Source organism: Stenella coeruleoalba (genome assembly GCF_951394435.1).
Source record: "Stenella coeruleoalba genome assembly, chromosome: 20".
NCBI classification, from domain to species: domain Eukaryota; kingdom Metazoa; phylum Chordata; class Mammalia; order Artiodactyla; family Delphinidae; genus Stenella; species Stenella coeruleoalba.
In genome coordinates, this window is record NC_137166.1 from 57,182,335 (window position 1) to 57,200,029 (window position 17,695).

The window sequence follows — 17,695 nt, forward strand, 5'->3', positions numbered from 1 at the left end:
TCTAATTTGAATCATACGGTCTGTAAAAATGCATCCCTTTGACAAGACTTCTTCATCTAATGTTTTAAAAAAAAAAGTAGAATGAACCTACAGGTATACAGGTGTGCTCTATGCAAAATTTTTACCACTATCTATAACGCTACTTGCTGACTCAGGGAGTGATTGTATTTTCTGTTTTAAAAAACGTGATCAGTGATTCTGCAAAGAGAGGCCTCTGACATCCTCCTATAACTGTATATGTGAGAAACTTGTGGAGATGAGGAATAATAACAATAATAGCTTGTGTGTATTTAGCAGCAGGCCTTGTGCTAAGCATGTTTCATCTCACTTCCCATGAGGTAGGTTGTAGTATTTTTCCATTTTAGTTGTCGTACTTTGGGGGAGGGAGGTGGTCATGACTTTTAATAAGAGCTCCCACCTCCGGGGGGTTTCTGTGTCGGAAGGTGTAGGTTGGATCCGAGAACTTGCATTTTCAGTAAGTTCACAAGTGCTGCTAACCCAATTTTGGGTAGCAAGGAATAGGAGGACCATATGTTACTACCCGAAGACCGCAGGAGGGATATTAATTATTCAATTATTTTTTTGGCCGGCCCGCGCGGTTTGCGGGATCTTAGTTCCCCCGACCAGGGGTCAAACTCACGCCCCCGAACTGGAAACGTGGAGTCCTAACAACTGGAGGGCCAGGGAATTCCCTTCATCGTTCAATTTAAATCTCAGTCCCCAAAACTCGGAGGTGAAGCAGTTCTCCCAGGATGAAAGAATGGTCTACCTGCTGGAGACGGCGGAGGACGCGGCTTTGTCACAGGTGACCACGGAAATTTGGACGCGTCGCCTTTAAGAAGAGCTCTGGCCCTCCGCGACCCAATTCCTCCCCGACCTTTTTCTCTCTACCTGCCTCCGCACTGCGGTCGGGGAGAGCCGGAAAAGTACCTCTTACCTGCTTGGATGGAGGACACAAATTCCTTTACCCATAAGTCTGTGCCCGGCGCATCCGTGCTGCGCCAATGACAGTCCGGAAGATGGGCGTTTCCTGACGCCCCTGCCGGCAGAGGCGGGACTTCCGGCGTCGCGGCCGTGACGTCTTTTGCTTGCGCCAGGGCTGTCTAGAGTGGCTGTGGAGGCTGGGAGGCCTGGCTGGGGTTCGCCTTCCGTGCGGCTCTTCGGAAGCTAACCGGGAAGGACAGTAGAAAGGATAGGACCTCCCTCCGCGCCGTTGTTAGGATCCATGGTCCCCGTCGTGTTACGGGCCGCCTTGCGCGGAGGTGTGAGCCGGAGCTGCGCTCTTCCCGAGGCCTTCGCACCCGCCCTCCGTCCTCGTCCGCTTCCAGAGGCGGCACCCTGAGCCTGAGCGCCTTTTTACAAGGGGGAGCCTGGGGCTCTGAGTGCGATAGTCGTCCCAAGGCCACTTCGCCCAGTGTGGGGTGGGGGTTCGGCTGCTCCCGCAGAGCCCACTCCAGTCGCCAGTTTCTCGACCCGGTTCTGCTCAGAGGATCCCATGGCGGCCGCGACGCTTATGGACCGGGCTCAGGTGAGTGGAGGGTCCCTCGAGCCCTCACCGCTTCAGGTGTAAGGGATGGTGTGTTCTAGGGCTTTCAGCACTTCGCCTTCATCGCTCCCTTTTCTTGAGTATAAAGGCGGTAAAGGGCGGTCCTTGACGGTGGATATGTGGCGAGTTTCCCATTCCCAGTGTTGATGGGGTGAGGCGTGAAATGGTTTCCAAGGCCCAGGAGCCATCTGGTACAAACACTTGAAGGTGAGAATGAATTAGGAGTGTTCAGGAAACCGCAGGTCTCTGTTATGTTTGTTGAGAATAGAGAGCAGGCAGTCAGGGATCAGGCCTGGAATGGCAGCCTGAGGAGCTCGGCCTCTTTTCTGTGGTGGCGGGAGCCATAGAAAGTTTGTAACAGAGAAGGGAGGTGATCTGACATAGGTGTTAACAGGCTTCCTCTTGTAGCAGAGTGGAAAGATTGGGGAAGCCTGAGGGTGGGCAGGGAGACCAGGATGGAGTCTACTGCAATAGTCCAGGTGAGTGTTGATGGTGGGTGGACCAGAGTGGTGGCAGTGGAGGTTAGAGAGGTGTATGGATTTTGTATATGTTTTTAAACTAGGGTCGTTGGAGATTTTCTGATGAGACATAGTGAGATACTGGGACTCTTCACCTGTCCCTCTCCCTGCACTTGAGTCTGGGGGCCTTAAAGGAGGGGTCCTTTCTAGCCCAGTATCCTGAATCTAAGCCAACAGTTATATGAAGAGGTTCCTGCTTCTGGTAGCCAATGGGATGAGGACTGGAAGGGTGTATTAGACCCAGGAACAGCATGTGTAAATGCTTGGAGGTAAGATTGAGTTGGGAGTCCTCAAGGAACCACAGGTCTTCATTATGTGTGTTGGGAAAAGGGCCAGGAGTCAGGCAGGAATGGCAGGCTGAGGAGCTGGGTTTCTATTCTGATGGTGTTGAAAAACATTGACGATTTGGAGCAGAAGAGAGATGCTCTGAATCGGATCTTAACAGGCTCCCTCTGGCTGCTGTCTAATTGAGAATGGAGTGTGGGCATGAGGGAGGAGCTTACTGCAATAGTCCACATAAGTGTTGATGGTGGCAAAGAAAGTGGAAACTGGGTCCTGAGGACTTGGCATCGTGCTCAGGCACCTGGGTGGCAGTGGTGCCTGTCATAAAGACATGAGTACTTCCTGGATACTGTATGCAGAGTGGCTTCAGGAGTGGGGGTTGCCTTGGAGGTGCATATGTTGTGGATCAGAAGTTTGTCAGTGTTAATGGGGTGTGGTCCCAGATATGAGGAAAGTGTGGTTCAGAGTGACACATGTTGGGAGGAGTGTGACCTGATGGCCTTAGTTGTTTCTGGGAGGCATGTTCTTGAGGATACCAGCAGGAGAGTGTTTTGTGCCCTTCATGCAAGACCCATAGCTTATATAATATATATCTGCCCACCTGCCTGGTTCTGCTCTGGGCTGCACACAGTGATCAGAGGGACAGGAGAGAGCAGGCAGTAGTTGTGTCAAGGCCTAGTATCGCCTCTGAATTGGGAGGCTGGGGAGGACCGGGGTGGGATAGGTTAATGGGTAGACTGGGGAGTCCTGTTGTCCGTGGGCTCAATTGTCCCCATCGTGGCAGGGCTGTGTGACCTTCGAGGATGTGTTCGTGTACTTCTCCCGGGACGAGTGGGAGCTCCTTGAGGAAGCTCAGAGACTCCTGTACCGTGATGTGATGCTGGAGAACTTTGCACTTGTGGCCTCGCTGGGTAAGTCCCTGTTTCAGTTATCTATTGGTACATGGCAAATTACTCCAAAAGTTAGTGACTTAAAACAATTAAAATGCGTTATGTAACTTTCAGTGTATCAGGAACCTCGCTCGTCACAGCTTACCTGGGTGCTTTTGGCTCAGGGTCTCTCATGAGGTTTCAGTCAAGCTGTCAGCCAAACCTGTGTTCTCATCTGAAGGCCATTCTCAGGAAGAATCCACTTACAAATTCACTCATGTTTTGTGTTTCCAAGATGTAGTTTCTTGCGGCTTGTTGAACTGTGAGAATTAGTTCCAACTGGCTGTTGGTCAGAGGCCTCCCTCGGTTCCTTGTCATGGTGGCCTTTCTGTAGTGCACCTCATAACATGTAGTGCACCTCATAACGTGCCTTCTCTCAGCAAGTGTGCGAGAGAGAATGTCCAGGATGATGACTGGTCTTTTTCTAACCTGACTTGGAGAAAATGATCCCATCATTTTTGCCCTATTCAAATGGGTCAATCAGTCCCGCCTATGGTCAAGGGAAGCAGCCTACACAGGGGCGGGAATACTGGGAGGTAGGCATTCTTGGGGGCCATCGGAGAGGCTGCCTTCCACAGGCCCTCATGCCCGCTCCAGTGTCCTTGGGGTTTGCTTTTTCCCCACTTCCCTTGGGGCAGGTATTTCGGTCCAGCCAGATCAGTGACTCTTCTCCTTCCCTTCTTTGGTTCCCAGAGTAGGCACTGTGGGTGCCGAGGCTGGGCCGTGTGTGGTGTCCCCTCCCTCGCTGAGCAGTCTCAACACCTCTGCCCAAAGTCTTTCAGGATCAGGTTAGGAGTTCAGGGCTCTTTCAGTCTGCTTCACAGATTCTGCCTCGGTTGGGCACTTCCAGATCCATGATGCCTCTGCGTCCATGTTCTGCCCCTGTCCTCTGGCTGAGATTTCCTGGGGCATGACTATGCCAGGAATTGTAGGTACTGACATGGTCACTGCTTGTGGCAGACACAGGGGTGTTCCACCAAATCCTCCTTCGGGTTTTTCTCTCTCTCCTTTTTTAAAAACATATTCTCTTCTTCTCTGTGGAATGGGTCTACCTGGGCCACCCATCTGCCCTATGATTTTTTTACAACTTCCATCTTCCTGATCACATGTAGTTTTCCAGTTGGAGAGGGACAGGAAGCCCCGGGTTCCTGACAGGGAGCCATGACTCCAGCCACAGTGAGAGAGGCCAGAGAGGGCCTGGCCCTGCTGCATGGGAGCTGAAAGAGAGCGATCTTAGGGCTGGGTTCACATCGTACCATCAACCTGCTTTGTGTTCACCAGTGTTTTCTTGCCAAGGCACATAGCAGTACCTCACTTCTCCCTTTCCTTCCCCGTTCTTGGCACTTGACATTTCTGTCTTCCATCCCTTGGCTGTTTCCCCACCTCTCTGGCCTCCATGTCTCTCACTCATTCTCCGTCCGCAGTGCTCAGCAACACTGGCTACTATAAAGTGTCATGAGTTGTGCACATATCCATATGTAGTCCTTAAGAACCAGCTACTTACTTGCAATCAGATTTTCCTGGGCCTGGACACAGCTTTCTGCACAGAGCTCACCTGACACCAGCAGCCGAGGCCCTGCTGAAATGCTTTTGTAGAGGAGTGAGTTGGAGACCTCGCCTCTACTTCCAGTACTGTCCAACATCATTGTGTCTTTACCCATCGTTAGAGTTCCTTCATACTGTGATCTTTAGAGGCCCATGACTGACAGTGAGCCCTTCCTGATCCTGGCTCCCTCATCCTGCCAAAAGCCAATGGACTCATTCATTGGTGTGTCACACATACCTATGTGATGGAGTTGCTGCTTCCCACCAAAGTCAACATGTCCTTCACTAGAATTTCTTTGATTTCAGGTTGTTGGTGTGAAGCAGACAATGAGGAGGCCCCTTCTGAGCAGAGCGTTTTTGTAGAAGGAGTGTCAGAGGTCAGGACTCCTGAGTCATGTCCATTTATCCAGAAAGCCCAGCCGTGTGAGATATGTGACCCACTCTTGAAAGACATTTTGCACCTGGCTGAACACCAGGGATCATGCCCTGCACAGAAACTGTACACATGTGACCCCTGTGGGCAAGGATTCCTGTTCAGTGAAAACTTTTATCAGCACCAGAAGCAATATAGTGGGAAGAATCCTGTCAGAAGGGGTGATGATGGGGCCTCACTTGTGAAGAGCTGTGCTGTCCACATGTTAGGGAGACCTTTTACTTGCAGGGAGGAAGGGATGGACTTGCCAGGTAGCTCTGACCTGTTCCAGTACCAAAGCACTTACAATGGAATGAGTCCATGCAAAAAGGCTGAGTTCATGGAGCCCTTTCCACAAAGCTCCAGACTCGGGCGACACCAGGGAGACCATGATGAACTGATGCTTCTCAATTGCAGTGACAATGGGAAAACGTTCCTGAACACCTTCACTCTCCTTGACAACCAGATAACTCAGGCTGAAGTGCGAGCTTTTAGGTGCCTACCATGTGGAAATCTGTCCAAGGAGAAATCAGTTCTTATTCATCATACAAAAATTCATAGTGGAGAAACATCACATGTGTGTAAGGAATGTGGAAAGGCCTTCATTCACCTGTCTCACCTAAAAACCCACCAGAAATTTCACAATGGGAAAAGACAATATACATGCAGTGAATGTGGGAAGGCCTTCAGCCGCAAAGACACGCTTGTACAACACCAGAGAGTCCACACTGGAGAAAGGTCTTATGACTGCAGCGAATGTGGAAAAGCCTACAGCAGAAGCTCCCACCTTGTTCAGCACCAGAGAATTCACACCGGAGAAAGGCCTTATAAGTGCACTGAATGTGGAAAAGCCTTTAGCCGTAAAGACACACTTGTTCAGCACCAGAGATTTCATACTGGAGAAAGGCCTTATGAGTGCAGTGAATGTGGGAAATTCTTTAGCCAAAGCTCTCACCTTATTGAGCACTGGAGAATTCACACTGGGGCAAGGCCTTACGAGTGCATAGAATGTGGAAAATTCTTTAGCCATAACTCCAGCCTCATTAAACATAGGAGAGTCCACACAGGAGCAAGGTCTTATGTGTGTGGCAAATGTGGGAAGGCTTTTGGCTGCAAAGACACACTTGTTCAGCACCAGATAATTCACACTGGAGCAAGGCCTTATGAGTGCAGTGAGTGTGGAAAGGCCTTCAGCCGTAAAGACACGCTTGTACAGCACCGGAAAATCCACACCGGAGAAAGGCCTTATGAGTGTGGCGAATGTGGAAAATTCTTTAGCCATAGCTCCAACCTCATTGTGCATCAGAGAATTCACACTGGAGCGAAGCCTTATGAGTGCAGTGAATGTGGGAAATGCTTTAGCCACAACTCTAGCCTCATTCTACACCAGAGGGTTCACAGTGGAGCAAGGCCTTATGTGTGTAGTGAATGTGGGAAAGCCTACATTAGTAGCTCCCACCTTGTTCAGCACAAGAAAGTCCACACTGGAGCGAGGCCTTATGAGTGCAGTGAATGTGGGAAATTCTTTAGCCGCAACTCTAGCCTCATCCTTCACCAGAGGGTTCACACTGGAGAGAAGCCTTACGTGTGCAGTGAATGTGGGAAAGCCTATAGCAGAAGCTCCCATCTTGTTCGGCACCAGAAAGTTCACACTGGTGAAGGGCCTCATGAATGCAACAGTTTTGATGGCCCTTTAGCTGCATCTGTTACACTTGTTTAGCAGCCAGAAGGTTCACACTAGAGAAAGGCCTTATGAATGCAGAAAATGTGCTGTATCCTTGTTCAAAGTATTAGGACTCACACCAGAGAAGAGCTCTGTGAGTGCCCTTTGTGAGGGAGCCAGCAGGTCAACCTTGTACAATCGTACATCCACCCTGGGGAGATTCCCGATAAGTACCACATAGGTGAGAAGCTCTCATGAGGTGCATTGCACTTCCTCAACTGTCCAGGGCTCTTGACAGTTATATCACTGCCAGTGCCTGTGGTGGAAGCCATCTCATTGCTGTTAAGTTCCCACAGTGTCTGTCAGTTACTCCAATATGCTCAGGAAAGGTGGAGCCCTGTGCTGTCTCTCCTGATCCCTCTAGGGGATTGTGAATGTTCTGAGTGCACAGAAGGTCCTCATTTCCTTCCCCATGACTGGGTACTGAGTGACCATGATCTAGCTCTGGCCGAAAGGACCAGAGTCTACTGGGGATTTCCAGACAAGATTTCACTTCTTCCTGGACAATGTTGACTGTCAGATGATAGCTGTGACTTATTTATCTTGCTCCCAAGTCACCCAACTTTGGAACTCCCTGTCTGTGCTACTCTAGTTTGTGCAGTGATAAAGGCCTGCTGTGGCAGTCTTTACTCACGGGAGGTCAGTTCACTGTGTCTAATGGATTGAGAAAAAATTGGGTTTTACTGACATGAAGGGAGGAACACCTTATGTTGACACCAATGTTATGTGCCTCAGAAGGGACAGCAGGGTGGTAGAGAACAGCTCTCAGTCTAGTCTGGCCTAGTTTGCATTGTTGCCCAAGGCTTGCTAGAAAAGTCTGAAGAGCTTTATGCACCTAATCCTGTGGCTTAGAAGTCAGGATTTACTGTGAGCCCAGAGTTCATTCTGAGGAGGGCACAGTTGGTGTGGAAATCTCCAGTGCTTGTGGAAGCAACATGAATTGGGTCCTTTGTTCCTAGGGAATATCCCATATTCCCCAGCACTTTTGAGGGATTTCTGTCTCCTGGACCTGTACAGGAGCCAGTCCCTGATGTCCAGAATCTCATAGGCAAGTATCATTGACTGGAAGGCTTTAGCCCTTTAGGGCAAGGTAGGAATCATAGTTGGTACAGAAACACTGATATAATGGAGTGGGGATGACTGTGGCTAGTGAGAGTATGTGTGTCTATTCTAACAGTGGCATCTATAAACATCCATGTGATTTTGGCTGTATGGCATGAAAGTGTACAGAAATTCTCAGGACCTTCAGACGTCTGAGTCTCCTGCGGCCAATGCACTGTTACAGTAAATAATCTAAAGATTTGTGGATTCCTGTACCTCCCTGGGCTGTTGATGTTATGGCCATCACTGCACAGGCAGGAACCCCAGCACTGATGAGAGATCCAGGGATCAGGCTTCTCTGACCCAGCCAACATTTCTAGTGACTGAAGTGGACGTGGACTTCATTGCTGATACTGAGGCAGGGCTCATCCCCCTAAACTGTGGGGAGAGGGATATGCTAGAACCAGAACAGTTGGCAGATGTGACTTTCCAAGAGGAACGGTAAATATGGATTTTCATAGGGAACATTTAGTTCTTAACATCTTCATTAAGGTATGGTGACATGAAATAAACTGAATATGTAAAGTGTAAAACGTGTTATGTTTCACCATGTGTAAATACTGATGAGACCACACCATCAAGATAATGGAGATATCCCACACAACCAAAAGATTCCTTGTAATCCTTTCCTTCCTTTATAATCCTTTCCTCCCAGTCCTTTCTGGCCCCCTTTCCCACAGTTCACAAGTAATAGCAAGCATTTTCTAGAATTTCATATAAATAGAATCATGGTATATACTTTCTGGGGAGTGGGGACTCTGACATTTTTCACTAACCGTAACTATTTTGAGATTAAGCCATCGTGTTGCATGTATTAATTGTTCATTTGTATTGTTGAGTATTATTCCATTGTATGGATATACTACAATTGGTTTTTTATCCATTTGCCTGTTAGTGGATGTTTGGGTTATTTCCAGCATTTGGCTGTTACAAATAAAGCTGCTGTGAAGATTTGCTTATAAGTTATCACTGAATAACATTCCATTGTATGGATGTAACAGTTTGCTTATCCATTCACTGGCTGAAGGACATCTTGATTGCTTCCAAGTTTTGGCAGTTATGAATAAACCTGCAATATGCATTGTGTGTAGGAGGACATAAGTTTGTAGACCTCAGATTTCAGTTTGTTTGGTTTCAAGCCAAGGCATGATTTGCTGGGTCATATAGTAAGAGTATATTTAGTTTTGTAAGAAACTGTCTTCCAAAGTGGCTGTATCATTTTGCATTCCCATGAGCAGTAGGTGAGAGTTCTGTTGCTCCATGTCCCTGTCAGCATTTGGTGTTGTCAGTGTTTTCGATTTTTGCCACTCACATAGTTGTGTAGTAACAGTATGTTTTTGTTGCTTTAATTTGCAATTCCCTAATGACATATGATGAATATCTTTCAATATTCTTTTAACAGTGTCTTTTGCAGAGCAGAACTTCTAAATTTTAGTCAAGTCCAAAATACTCGGTTTTTCTTTCATGGATTGTGGTTTGGTGTTGTATCTAAAAACTCATTGCCAAACCCAAGGTCTTCATTGTCTCCTGTGTTATCTTCTAGGTATTCTATAGTTTTTGTTTTTGTTTGTTTTTTTGCGGTACACGGGCCTCTCACCGCTGTGGCCTCTCCCATTGTGGAGCACAGGTTCCGGACGCGCAGGCTTAGCGGTCATGGCTCACAGGCCCAGCCGCTCCGCAGCATGTGGGATCTTCCTGGACCGGGGCACGAACCCGTGTCCCCTGCATCGGCAGGAGGACTCTCAACCACTGTGTCACCAGGGAAGCCCTATTCTATAGTTTTGTATTTAGGTTTATTATCCATTTTACGAAAATATTTGTGAAAGGTGTAAGATCTGTGTCTGGGTCACTTTTTTAAAGCCCTATGTGTTGAAAAGACTATCCTTTCTCCATTCCTTTGCCTTTGCTCCCTTTTCAAAGATCACTTGACTGTATTAGCATGGATGTATTTCTAGACTCTCTGTTCCAGTTTTCTCCATTTATTGTGATAATCATCGTGTGGCTTTGGGGGGTTTTTTCTTGTTGTCTTTTATTTTATTTATATGGTTTATTCCATTAATTGATATCCAAATGTTAAGCCAACCTTGCCTTTCCTGGGACAAATCCCACTGGATCATGTTGTATAATCCTTTGTATATGTTGCCGAGACAGTTTTCTGATACTTTGTTAATGTATTTTACATCTATATAGATGAACAATAATGAGTTTGTATATTTGTTTTCTTCTGATACCTCTGTATCACAGGGGTCCCCAACCCCCGGGCCATGGACTGGTACCGGTCCGTGGCCTATTAGGATCCGGGCTGCACCACAGGAGGCGAGCTGTGGGAGGGCACCCGGGGAGCGAAGCTTCACCTGCTGCTCCCCATGGCTCGTGTTACCGCCTGAACCATCCCCCCCCCAACAACCCTCCCACCCGGCCCATTGGAAAATTGTCTTCTTCAAAACGAGTCTCTGGTGCCAAAATGTTTGGGGACTGCTGCTGTATCACAGTAGTTCTGATCTCATAGAATAAGTTGGGAAGTGTTTCCTCCTCTTTTTTGGAAGAGTTTTTGAAGGATCAGTGATATTTCTTTTTTAAATGCTTGCTGGAATTCCTTAGTGAAGGCACCTGAGCCTGGAATTTTCTTGTGGGAAGATTTTCAATAAAAACTACTTTGTATAGTCCTATATACATTCTCTATTTATGTCAGATTTGATCATTGGTGTCTTCTAAGAATTTGTCCATTTTAACTTAATTGTCTAATTTGGGAGGAATAAGATTGTTTATAATATTCCCTTATACTTTTAATTTCTGTAGTGTCTTCATTCTTGACTTTGTTAGTTTGTTGTCTTCTTTTTTTGTGAGCCAACTTAGAGTTTTGTCAATTTTGTTGATCTTTTGAAACAAACAACATTTTTTCTTTCATTGATTTTTAAAAAAATTTTTTCTGTTTCCTGTTTCAGTGTTTTGTTTTATTCTTTATTATTTCCTTTCTTATCCTTGCTTTGGGATTAGTTTGGTCTTATTTTCCAGGTTTCTTAATATGGAATATTAGGTTATTGACATCATTCTTCTTTTGTAATAAGCTTTTCTTTTTTAAATTTTTTTTGGCTGCATTGAGTTTTTGTTGCTGTGCGTGGGCTTTCTCTGGTTGCAGCGAGTGAAGGCTACTCTTCATTGCGGTGCGCGGGCTTATCACTGTGGTGGCTTCTCTTGTTGCAGAGCATGGGCTCTAGGTGTGTGGGCTTCAGTAGTTGCAGCATGCAGGCTTTAGAGCACAGATTCAGTAGTTGTGGCACACGGGCTTAGTTGCTCTGTGGCATGTGGGATCTTCCCAGACCAGGGCTCGTACCTGGGTCCCCTGCATTGGCAGGCGGATTCTCAACCACTGGGCCACCAGGGAAGCCCTGTAATAAGCTTTTTAAAGCTAGAATTTCCCTCTAATCATTTAATTTAGTTGTAGCATATCAATTTTTTGTACGTAACATTTTTATCTTCATCTAGTTCAAAATATTTATGTTTGTAACATTTTCCCTGTAATTTCTTCTTTTACCTATAGGATTTTGACAGTTTAATAACTTTTTCTATTAAATTTGCAGGGATGGTATCACAGAGCGGGAAGAATGCTTTTGCTTTTTCAGTCAATGCTTTTTCAGTCAATGGCTTTTTCAGTTGAAGTGGGGAAAATCTGTGGGTTATTTGAAATACCTTCCACTCTTAGGAAGAGATTGAGCTAAGCTGTTGGTGTTTAATGGAGAAAAAATAGCAACCATACCTACCAGGAATTGATGAAGATGATCATCTATAATTAACTCATCTTGAGGGCTTAAAGGATATGGCAGGTTATTGGCCACTTTTCCTTCCTTAAAGCACCCTGACTGCTCTGATTTGAGGGATTTTCTTTTTAAAAATAATTAATTAATTTGGCTGTTCCGGGCATTTAGTTGCGGCACACAGGATCTTTGTTGCAGCATGCGGGATCTAGTTCCCTGACCAGGGGTCGAACCCGGGCCCCCTGCATAGGGAGCAGGGAGCCCCTGAGGGGTTTTCTTTGTCTTGGTTTTTCTTCATAAGATGGGACAACCTTTTTTCCAGTGTCCCTTCTATTTACAATATTTACAAGTGTCCTTGTCAATAGGTGGTTGGTTGGGACATGGGCCCCTTAGCCCCTGCTGATCTGCAGGGACACATGTTTTCCTCAGATCCTGTCTTGTAGATATGTAGCTGCCAGGTTTTATAGTTCAGCTAAAGGGTCTAATTATTCTAAGTTCTGTTTTTGAATTAGGTCTCCAAGTTCAAACTTAACACCACTGGTAAAATGACATGAAACAGCTGCTCTTACATAAGCACCTCTGTGACTCCCAACTGTTGAAATTAGGAATTTTTTCTAGTCTGTCCTGAAAATCTCTCATAGTTTAAAAGTATTTTTGTTTTAATGATTAAATTACAGTGGATTTTTGCTGTTAATACTTCAGATATAGCTTTCAGGAGACTTGGACCTAGTTTCCTGAACTTTCTATGACCCTCAGGCTTATTGTGGAAAGAGAACTCCCGTCAGTCCCTTCCTGGTCAGTCCAGTCAGCTTTTGTCACCTTTGATTTAGCATCTTAGCTTCCAACCACCATGTATAAAAGTTGTGTAAGTTAGGTGACCTTGGTCAGATGTACCCTAAAGAATTCTAAACTTTTTAATGATTACTTTCTTGTCTTATTTGAGTTGAAAAGAATCTTTAGTTATACCTCTTAATTCAGCTCAGGTACAAGGTTTAAATTCTAAAATTTTCTGCATGCCTGACTCATGGCTGGGGTGGATATTTAGAGGTAACTGGCATTTGGGGTTTTATAAGAGTTGGGAAAAGGTGATGAAACTGAGTCCCCCTAAAACCGAGTTCCCCTGCTGAGTTTATGATTAACCTCTCTATCCAAAACTCTCTTCCCTTTCTTGTCCCTTTCTACCTCAGTCCTGTGCTAACTGAACCCTAATCAACCAGAGTCAGATGACTAAAATTGCCGTTGTTGATAATATCGTTAATGTACAGACCGGGGTGTTTCTCCAGGGCAAGATGAGCTAACAGAACTTCCAGGTCATGGACCACCAGACCATAGACTCGTAAACAATAGGCATTCTTGTTCCTGAAACTATGATTAAGAAACGTCACAAGACGATTAACCCCAGCTTCTTTGTTCCTCCCCTCTAAAACCCCACAACTCAAAGACCCAGTTGCAGTGGGTGTCAGACTTGTCTCCCACTGCCTTGATTGGTGCCCTGCAACAAACTCTTACTTTGCTGCAAACACCCAATGTCAGTTTGGCTTTTGCTCAGTTACAGTAGGGGGTCTGAACAAGGGAGAGAGTAGGGGGAGACCTGCTAAGGAGAGAGATCAGAAGGATAAGGAGGTGGGAGCGCTGGATGGGGGAGGCTACTGCAGGACAAGGAGAGGGTGGCTTTACAGGGGAATGAGTCTCCTTTGTTCCTGCTGAGTTTGTCAACTTGCTCATTAGTTTTGGGCAAAGAATCTTTTAGTGATGTAACTTTTATTTCAGAATTTAATTTGGAGTTCTCTGCATACTAACAAAAAATACTATCCATTGGGCCTGAGAACTCTTATTTCCTTTATTTTCAAAGATGTCTTACAAATTAACCCTTTTGTTCAAATCAAGTGTCCCCCAGAGTGGCCACTGAAGGCTCAAATCATCTTTGGTACAGTTATGCTATTCGGAAACACAGGCACAAGGGACTTCCCTGGTGGTCCAGTGGCTAAGACTCAGTGCTCCTGGGCTTCCCAGGTGGTGCAGTGGTTAAGAATCTGCCTGCCAATGCAAGGGACACGGGTTTGAGCCCTGGCCCAGGAAGACCCCACATGCCACAGAGCAACTAAGTCCGTGCACCACAACTACTGAGCCTGTGCTCTAGAGCCTGCAAGCCACAACTACTGAGCCACGTGCCACAACTACTGAAGCCTGTGCACCTAGAGCCCATGCTCTGCAACAAGAGAAGCCACCACAATGAGAAGCCCGTGCACCGCAACAAAGAGTAGCCCCCGCTTGCTGCAACTAGAGGAAACCCACGTGCAACAACGAAGACAAAACACAGCCAAAAATAAATAAATAAATTTATTTATTTAAAAAAAAGACTCCGTGCTTCCAATGCAGTGGGCCCGATTTTGATCCTGGTGCTGCAACTAAGAGTTTGCATGCCACAACTAAAAAGATCATGCATGCTGCAAGTAAGACCTGGCGCAGCCAAACAAAGAAAGAAAGAAAAAGAAAAGAAACACAGGCACAAGAATTAGGATTTTAACAAGAATATGAAGATTTAAACTTAGACCACCCCAGAGGGCAGGCAGTGATCAGTAGGTATGGAATGCTTGTGGACCTCAAGTCCTTAACCTGATGGTTGGCTCCTCACCACACAGACCCATCGTGTTCCCCTGGCATGCGGAAACCAGAGAGAATGCTCTCTCTAGCTTATAGCCCAGCTCTCAATACAACAGTTTTAAGATGGAAGGAGACCTCATTTGGTTTATTGGTAACCTGCAAGAAAGTTTGTCCATGTAGCCTCCAGTACTATGAGAACTGCAAACCCACTGGTCTGTGAGGCTGGCCTGAACAACAGGCTTATAGGGCAGTGCCTGTGTTCTACCCTGTGATTCATATTCTCATGAGAAACTACATTTTTAGACAGCACAGGAAAAACAAAAACAACCAGTAACTCAAAGGACATCAAGAAAGGTATGAAAAGGAATAGCCTGATTCACCCAAGTATCTCAACAGGGAACTATCAACAAAGTCCACGTGTCAAACTGAGAACAAAAAGCCAAGAAAATCAACACAGAGCAGAGTTTAGACCTACTGCTGATTTACCACGTCGTCATAGACTCAAGTTGCCCTTGAGCAGCAAGGCACATGGACATCTGTGGGTACTGCACCTTGTGGAAGGCTAGGGTTTGCGGTGACAGCGTAAACCACATTTCAGTGGGACTTCCACAGTAAACATAATAGGTTGTAACATAGCTTCTACAGTGGATACATCCAATTTTATCTTGTTCCTTTTGTCCATTGAACGTTGATTAGTGAGACACAGGCTCAACAGTAGTGTGAGCTGGAGGACTGATTATATACAGTGTGGAAGCTCCTTACAACTTCTCCTGTTACTATTTTCCCTTCTTAATCTGAATTTCTCGTAACAATTACTTTTTCACTTGCTTTAATACTAGTTGAGGAAATCACATAACTCTCATGATTAACTTTAGTAATGTTGATTTACATCTGTCCATCATTTTCAATATTGAATGAACAATTGTATATCATTCAGAGACCTCAAAGAGGACTTTTACCACATTTAATAAATAACCACTCTTAAGAAAATTCATCACAAAAATTTTTTTTCTTTTTTTTGCGGTACGCGGGCCTCTCCCTGTTGTGGCCTCTCCCGCTGCGGAGTACAGGCTCCGGACGCGCAGGCCCAGCGGCCATGGCTCACGGGCCCAGCTGCTCCGCGGCATGTGGGATCTTTCTGGACCGGGGCACGAACCCGTGTCCTCTGCATCGGCAGGCGGACTCTCAACCACTGTGCCACCAGGGAAGCCCCATCACAAAATTTATATTTGCATTTTGCATTTTTATATTCAGTAAATACAAAAAATAGATAATAGCAATTTCAGCAAGAATAGAAAACATTGCCTTTGAAATCTCACGTGTGTCAATTTGTCTGTTACAAGTCCAAACTCATAACTGCTAACAGGTTGAACCGTTGAAAGGTTTTCAAACTTGTGAACTAACAGTGAATTGAACTTGGTATCTGATACAAAAAAAAAAAAAAAAAAAAAAAAAGGAGGGGGAACATTCTGTTTGCCTGCCTTCTCTAATTGTCAGGCAGTCACCTGAAAAAAACCCAGAGCGGTTCTCATAGGAGCTTTTGGGAAGTCTGGCATTCAGGAATTGGCAGACTTTCAGAAATGGGCATGTTTAATGATTGATGGACTTCCAGGTGTGTTACTTTGCTCACTACTGTTGACTAGGACTTTCAGAAGCAAGGTTGCTATAGTGAGGCACTTACTGATTGGTTGTTGCCTAGGGGCTGGGGCTGTCACTGATTGGCTGTCTTTCAGGACTGGGGCCTGAACACTGATAGGCTGAATTCTAGAAGGTTGGGACTATCAATTATTTGTGAATTTTCAGAAGCTTCAGTTTACTGGGGTGAGGCTGTTGCTGACTGGCTGGCTTTCACAGGTTATCTGAAGTTATCTCTAAAAAACCATGTTTTCTGTTCAAGATTTTGGAATTGGGCTAAAGAACAGTCTTTGCTTTCCTGTTATGAAAAATAAACACTTTAATTATTAGTCCCCTCTTTTGTTCTTCCTTAGCCAGACCCTAAGGAGAGACCAGAAGACATTGTCCAGAAGGTTATTTCTGGGGCTATGTTTATGAGTTAATGTTGCCACTAAGTGATTTAACTGCCAATTACAGTGAGAGAAAAATAGCTCTAACTGCTGAGTTTTTGTAATATATTGTAAAAAGCTAAATACAGGATATTTAGGGCATTCTGACAGTATCAATACAGGATACAGGATGTGTGCTCTATATGCAGAACAGCTGGCAGTCCTATTCCTGATGTCTGTCATGCACCTACTCTTGGACCTGAATCCTTGTTAGTGCTCACTGAACAGTTGTAGATCAGTAAATACACAACAGCACAACTTCTTTATTCATTTTTACCTCTCTGGCAACTCTTTTTAAATATTGTCTTTACCTCTCCCTCCAAGGTGTTAATGCATCATGTTTTCAAGTATTTAAAAAAAATAATCACATTTTGGAACCAAACTCTGAGTGTGGCTAAGGTTTCAGCAAGCCTTGAAGTCTCAGCTTCATTCTCTGACTTCTCAGACTCAGTGACTCTTTTTCAGACTTCATTGATTTCTTACCTTTTTTTCCTCCACTCTCACAGATAAATTTCTCTAGAACCATTTCTGCCACTTTCCTTGAAAACCTATAAAATTATTATTAATAACATTTAGTAATACCCATTTAACAACTGTTTTCCCAGAGATAATCTCAACTCCCTGTGTATACTGTTGCTGCAATTACAGTTGAAATGACAAACCATTTTCCAGCAAGGAAATGAGATCACAGAATCCCAAACCTTTATGTCAGGAATAAGATGGCCCCTTTGCACACGTGGTCAAATTCTCAGGAGAGACATATTCTGTCCTGGCAGAAGATGGCATGTGATAAGTCCCTGTTCTTTTAGAGAGGTTTCACATTTCTTAAAAGAAATGGAGTAACCTCAGAGTTAATTAATTAATTTATTTAGGCCCTGCTGTGCAGCATTCAAGATCTTAGTTCCCCGACCAGCGATTGAACCCATCCCCCCTGCATTGGGAGCACGGAATCTTAATGACTGGACTGCCAGGGAAGTCCCAAAATGGTGTATATCTCAGACATGAAGTAATATTATCTTAAATAGCAATGTTGTTGAAACACCATCACTGACTATTCAGGCAGGAAGGATGTTTTCTGTGGGAATCAGGTGCACATCGTCACCCTTTCTGGTGCCTCCAGGCATCCCTTCTCCAAGTTCACCATCCTAAGCCCTGTCTGGGGGCTTTTTATATTGCGCTTGAGCGAAGCTACTGAAACTCATGAAAAGCGGGAGTGT

The 17,695-nt window shown here is 45.3% G+C and overlaps 1 protein-coding gene across 1 annotated transcript; it reads left to right on the top strand.

Annotated features, from left to right (window-relative positions):
* Window positions 1–1,186: 1,186 nt before the first annotated feature.
* ZNF304 (zinc finger protein 304) lies at window positions 1,187–11,270 on the top strand. The gene is made up of 3 exons (XM_079906555.1): window positions 1,187–1,528; window positions 3,131–3,257; window positions 5,127–11,270. Exons 1-3 carry the CDS (start codon window positions 1,496–1,498, stop codon window positions 6,950–6,952), a joined length of 1,986 nt encoding a protein of 661 aa, XP_079762681.1. The 5' UTR covers window positions 1,187–1,495; the 3' UTR covers window positions 6,953–11,270.
* Window positions 11,271–17,695: the final 6,425 nt, after the last annotated feature.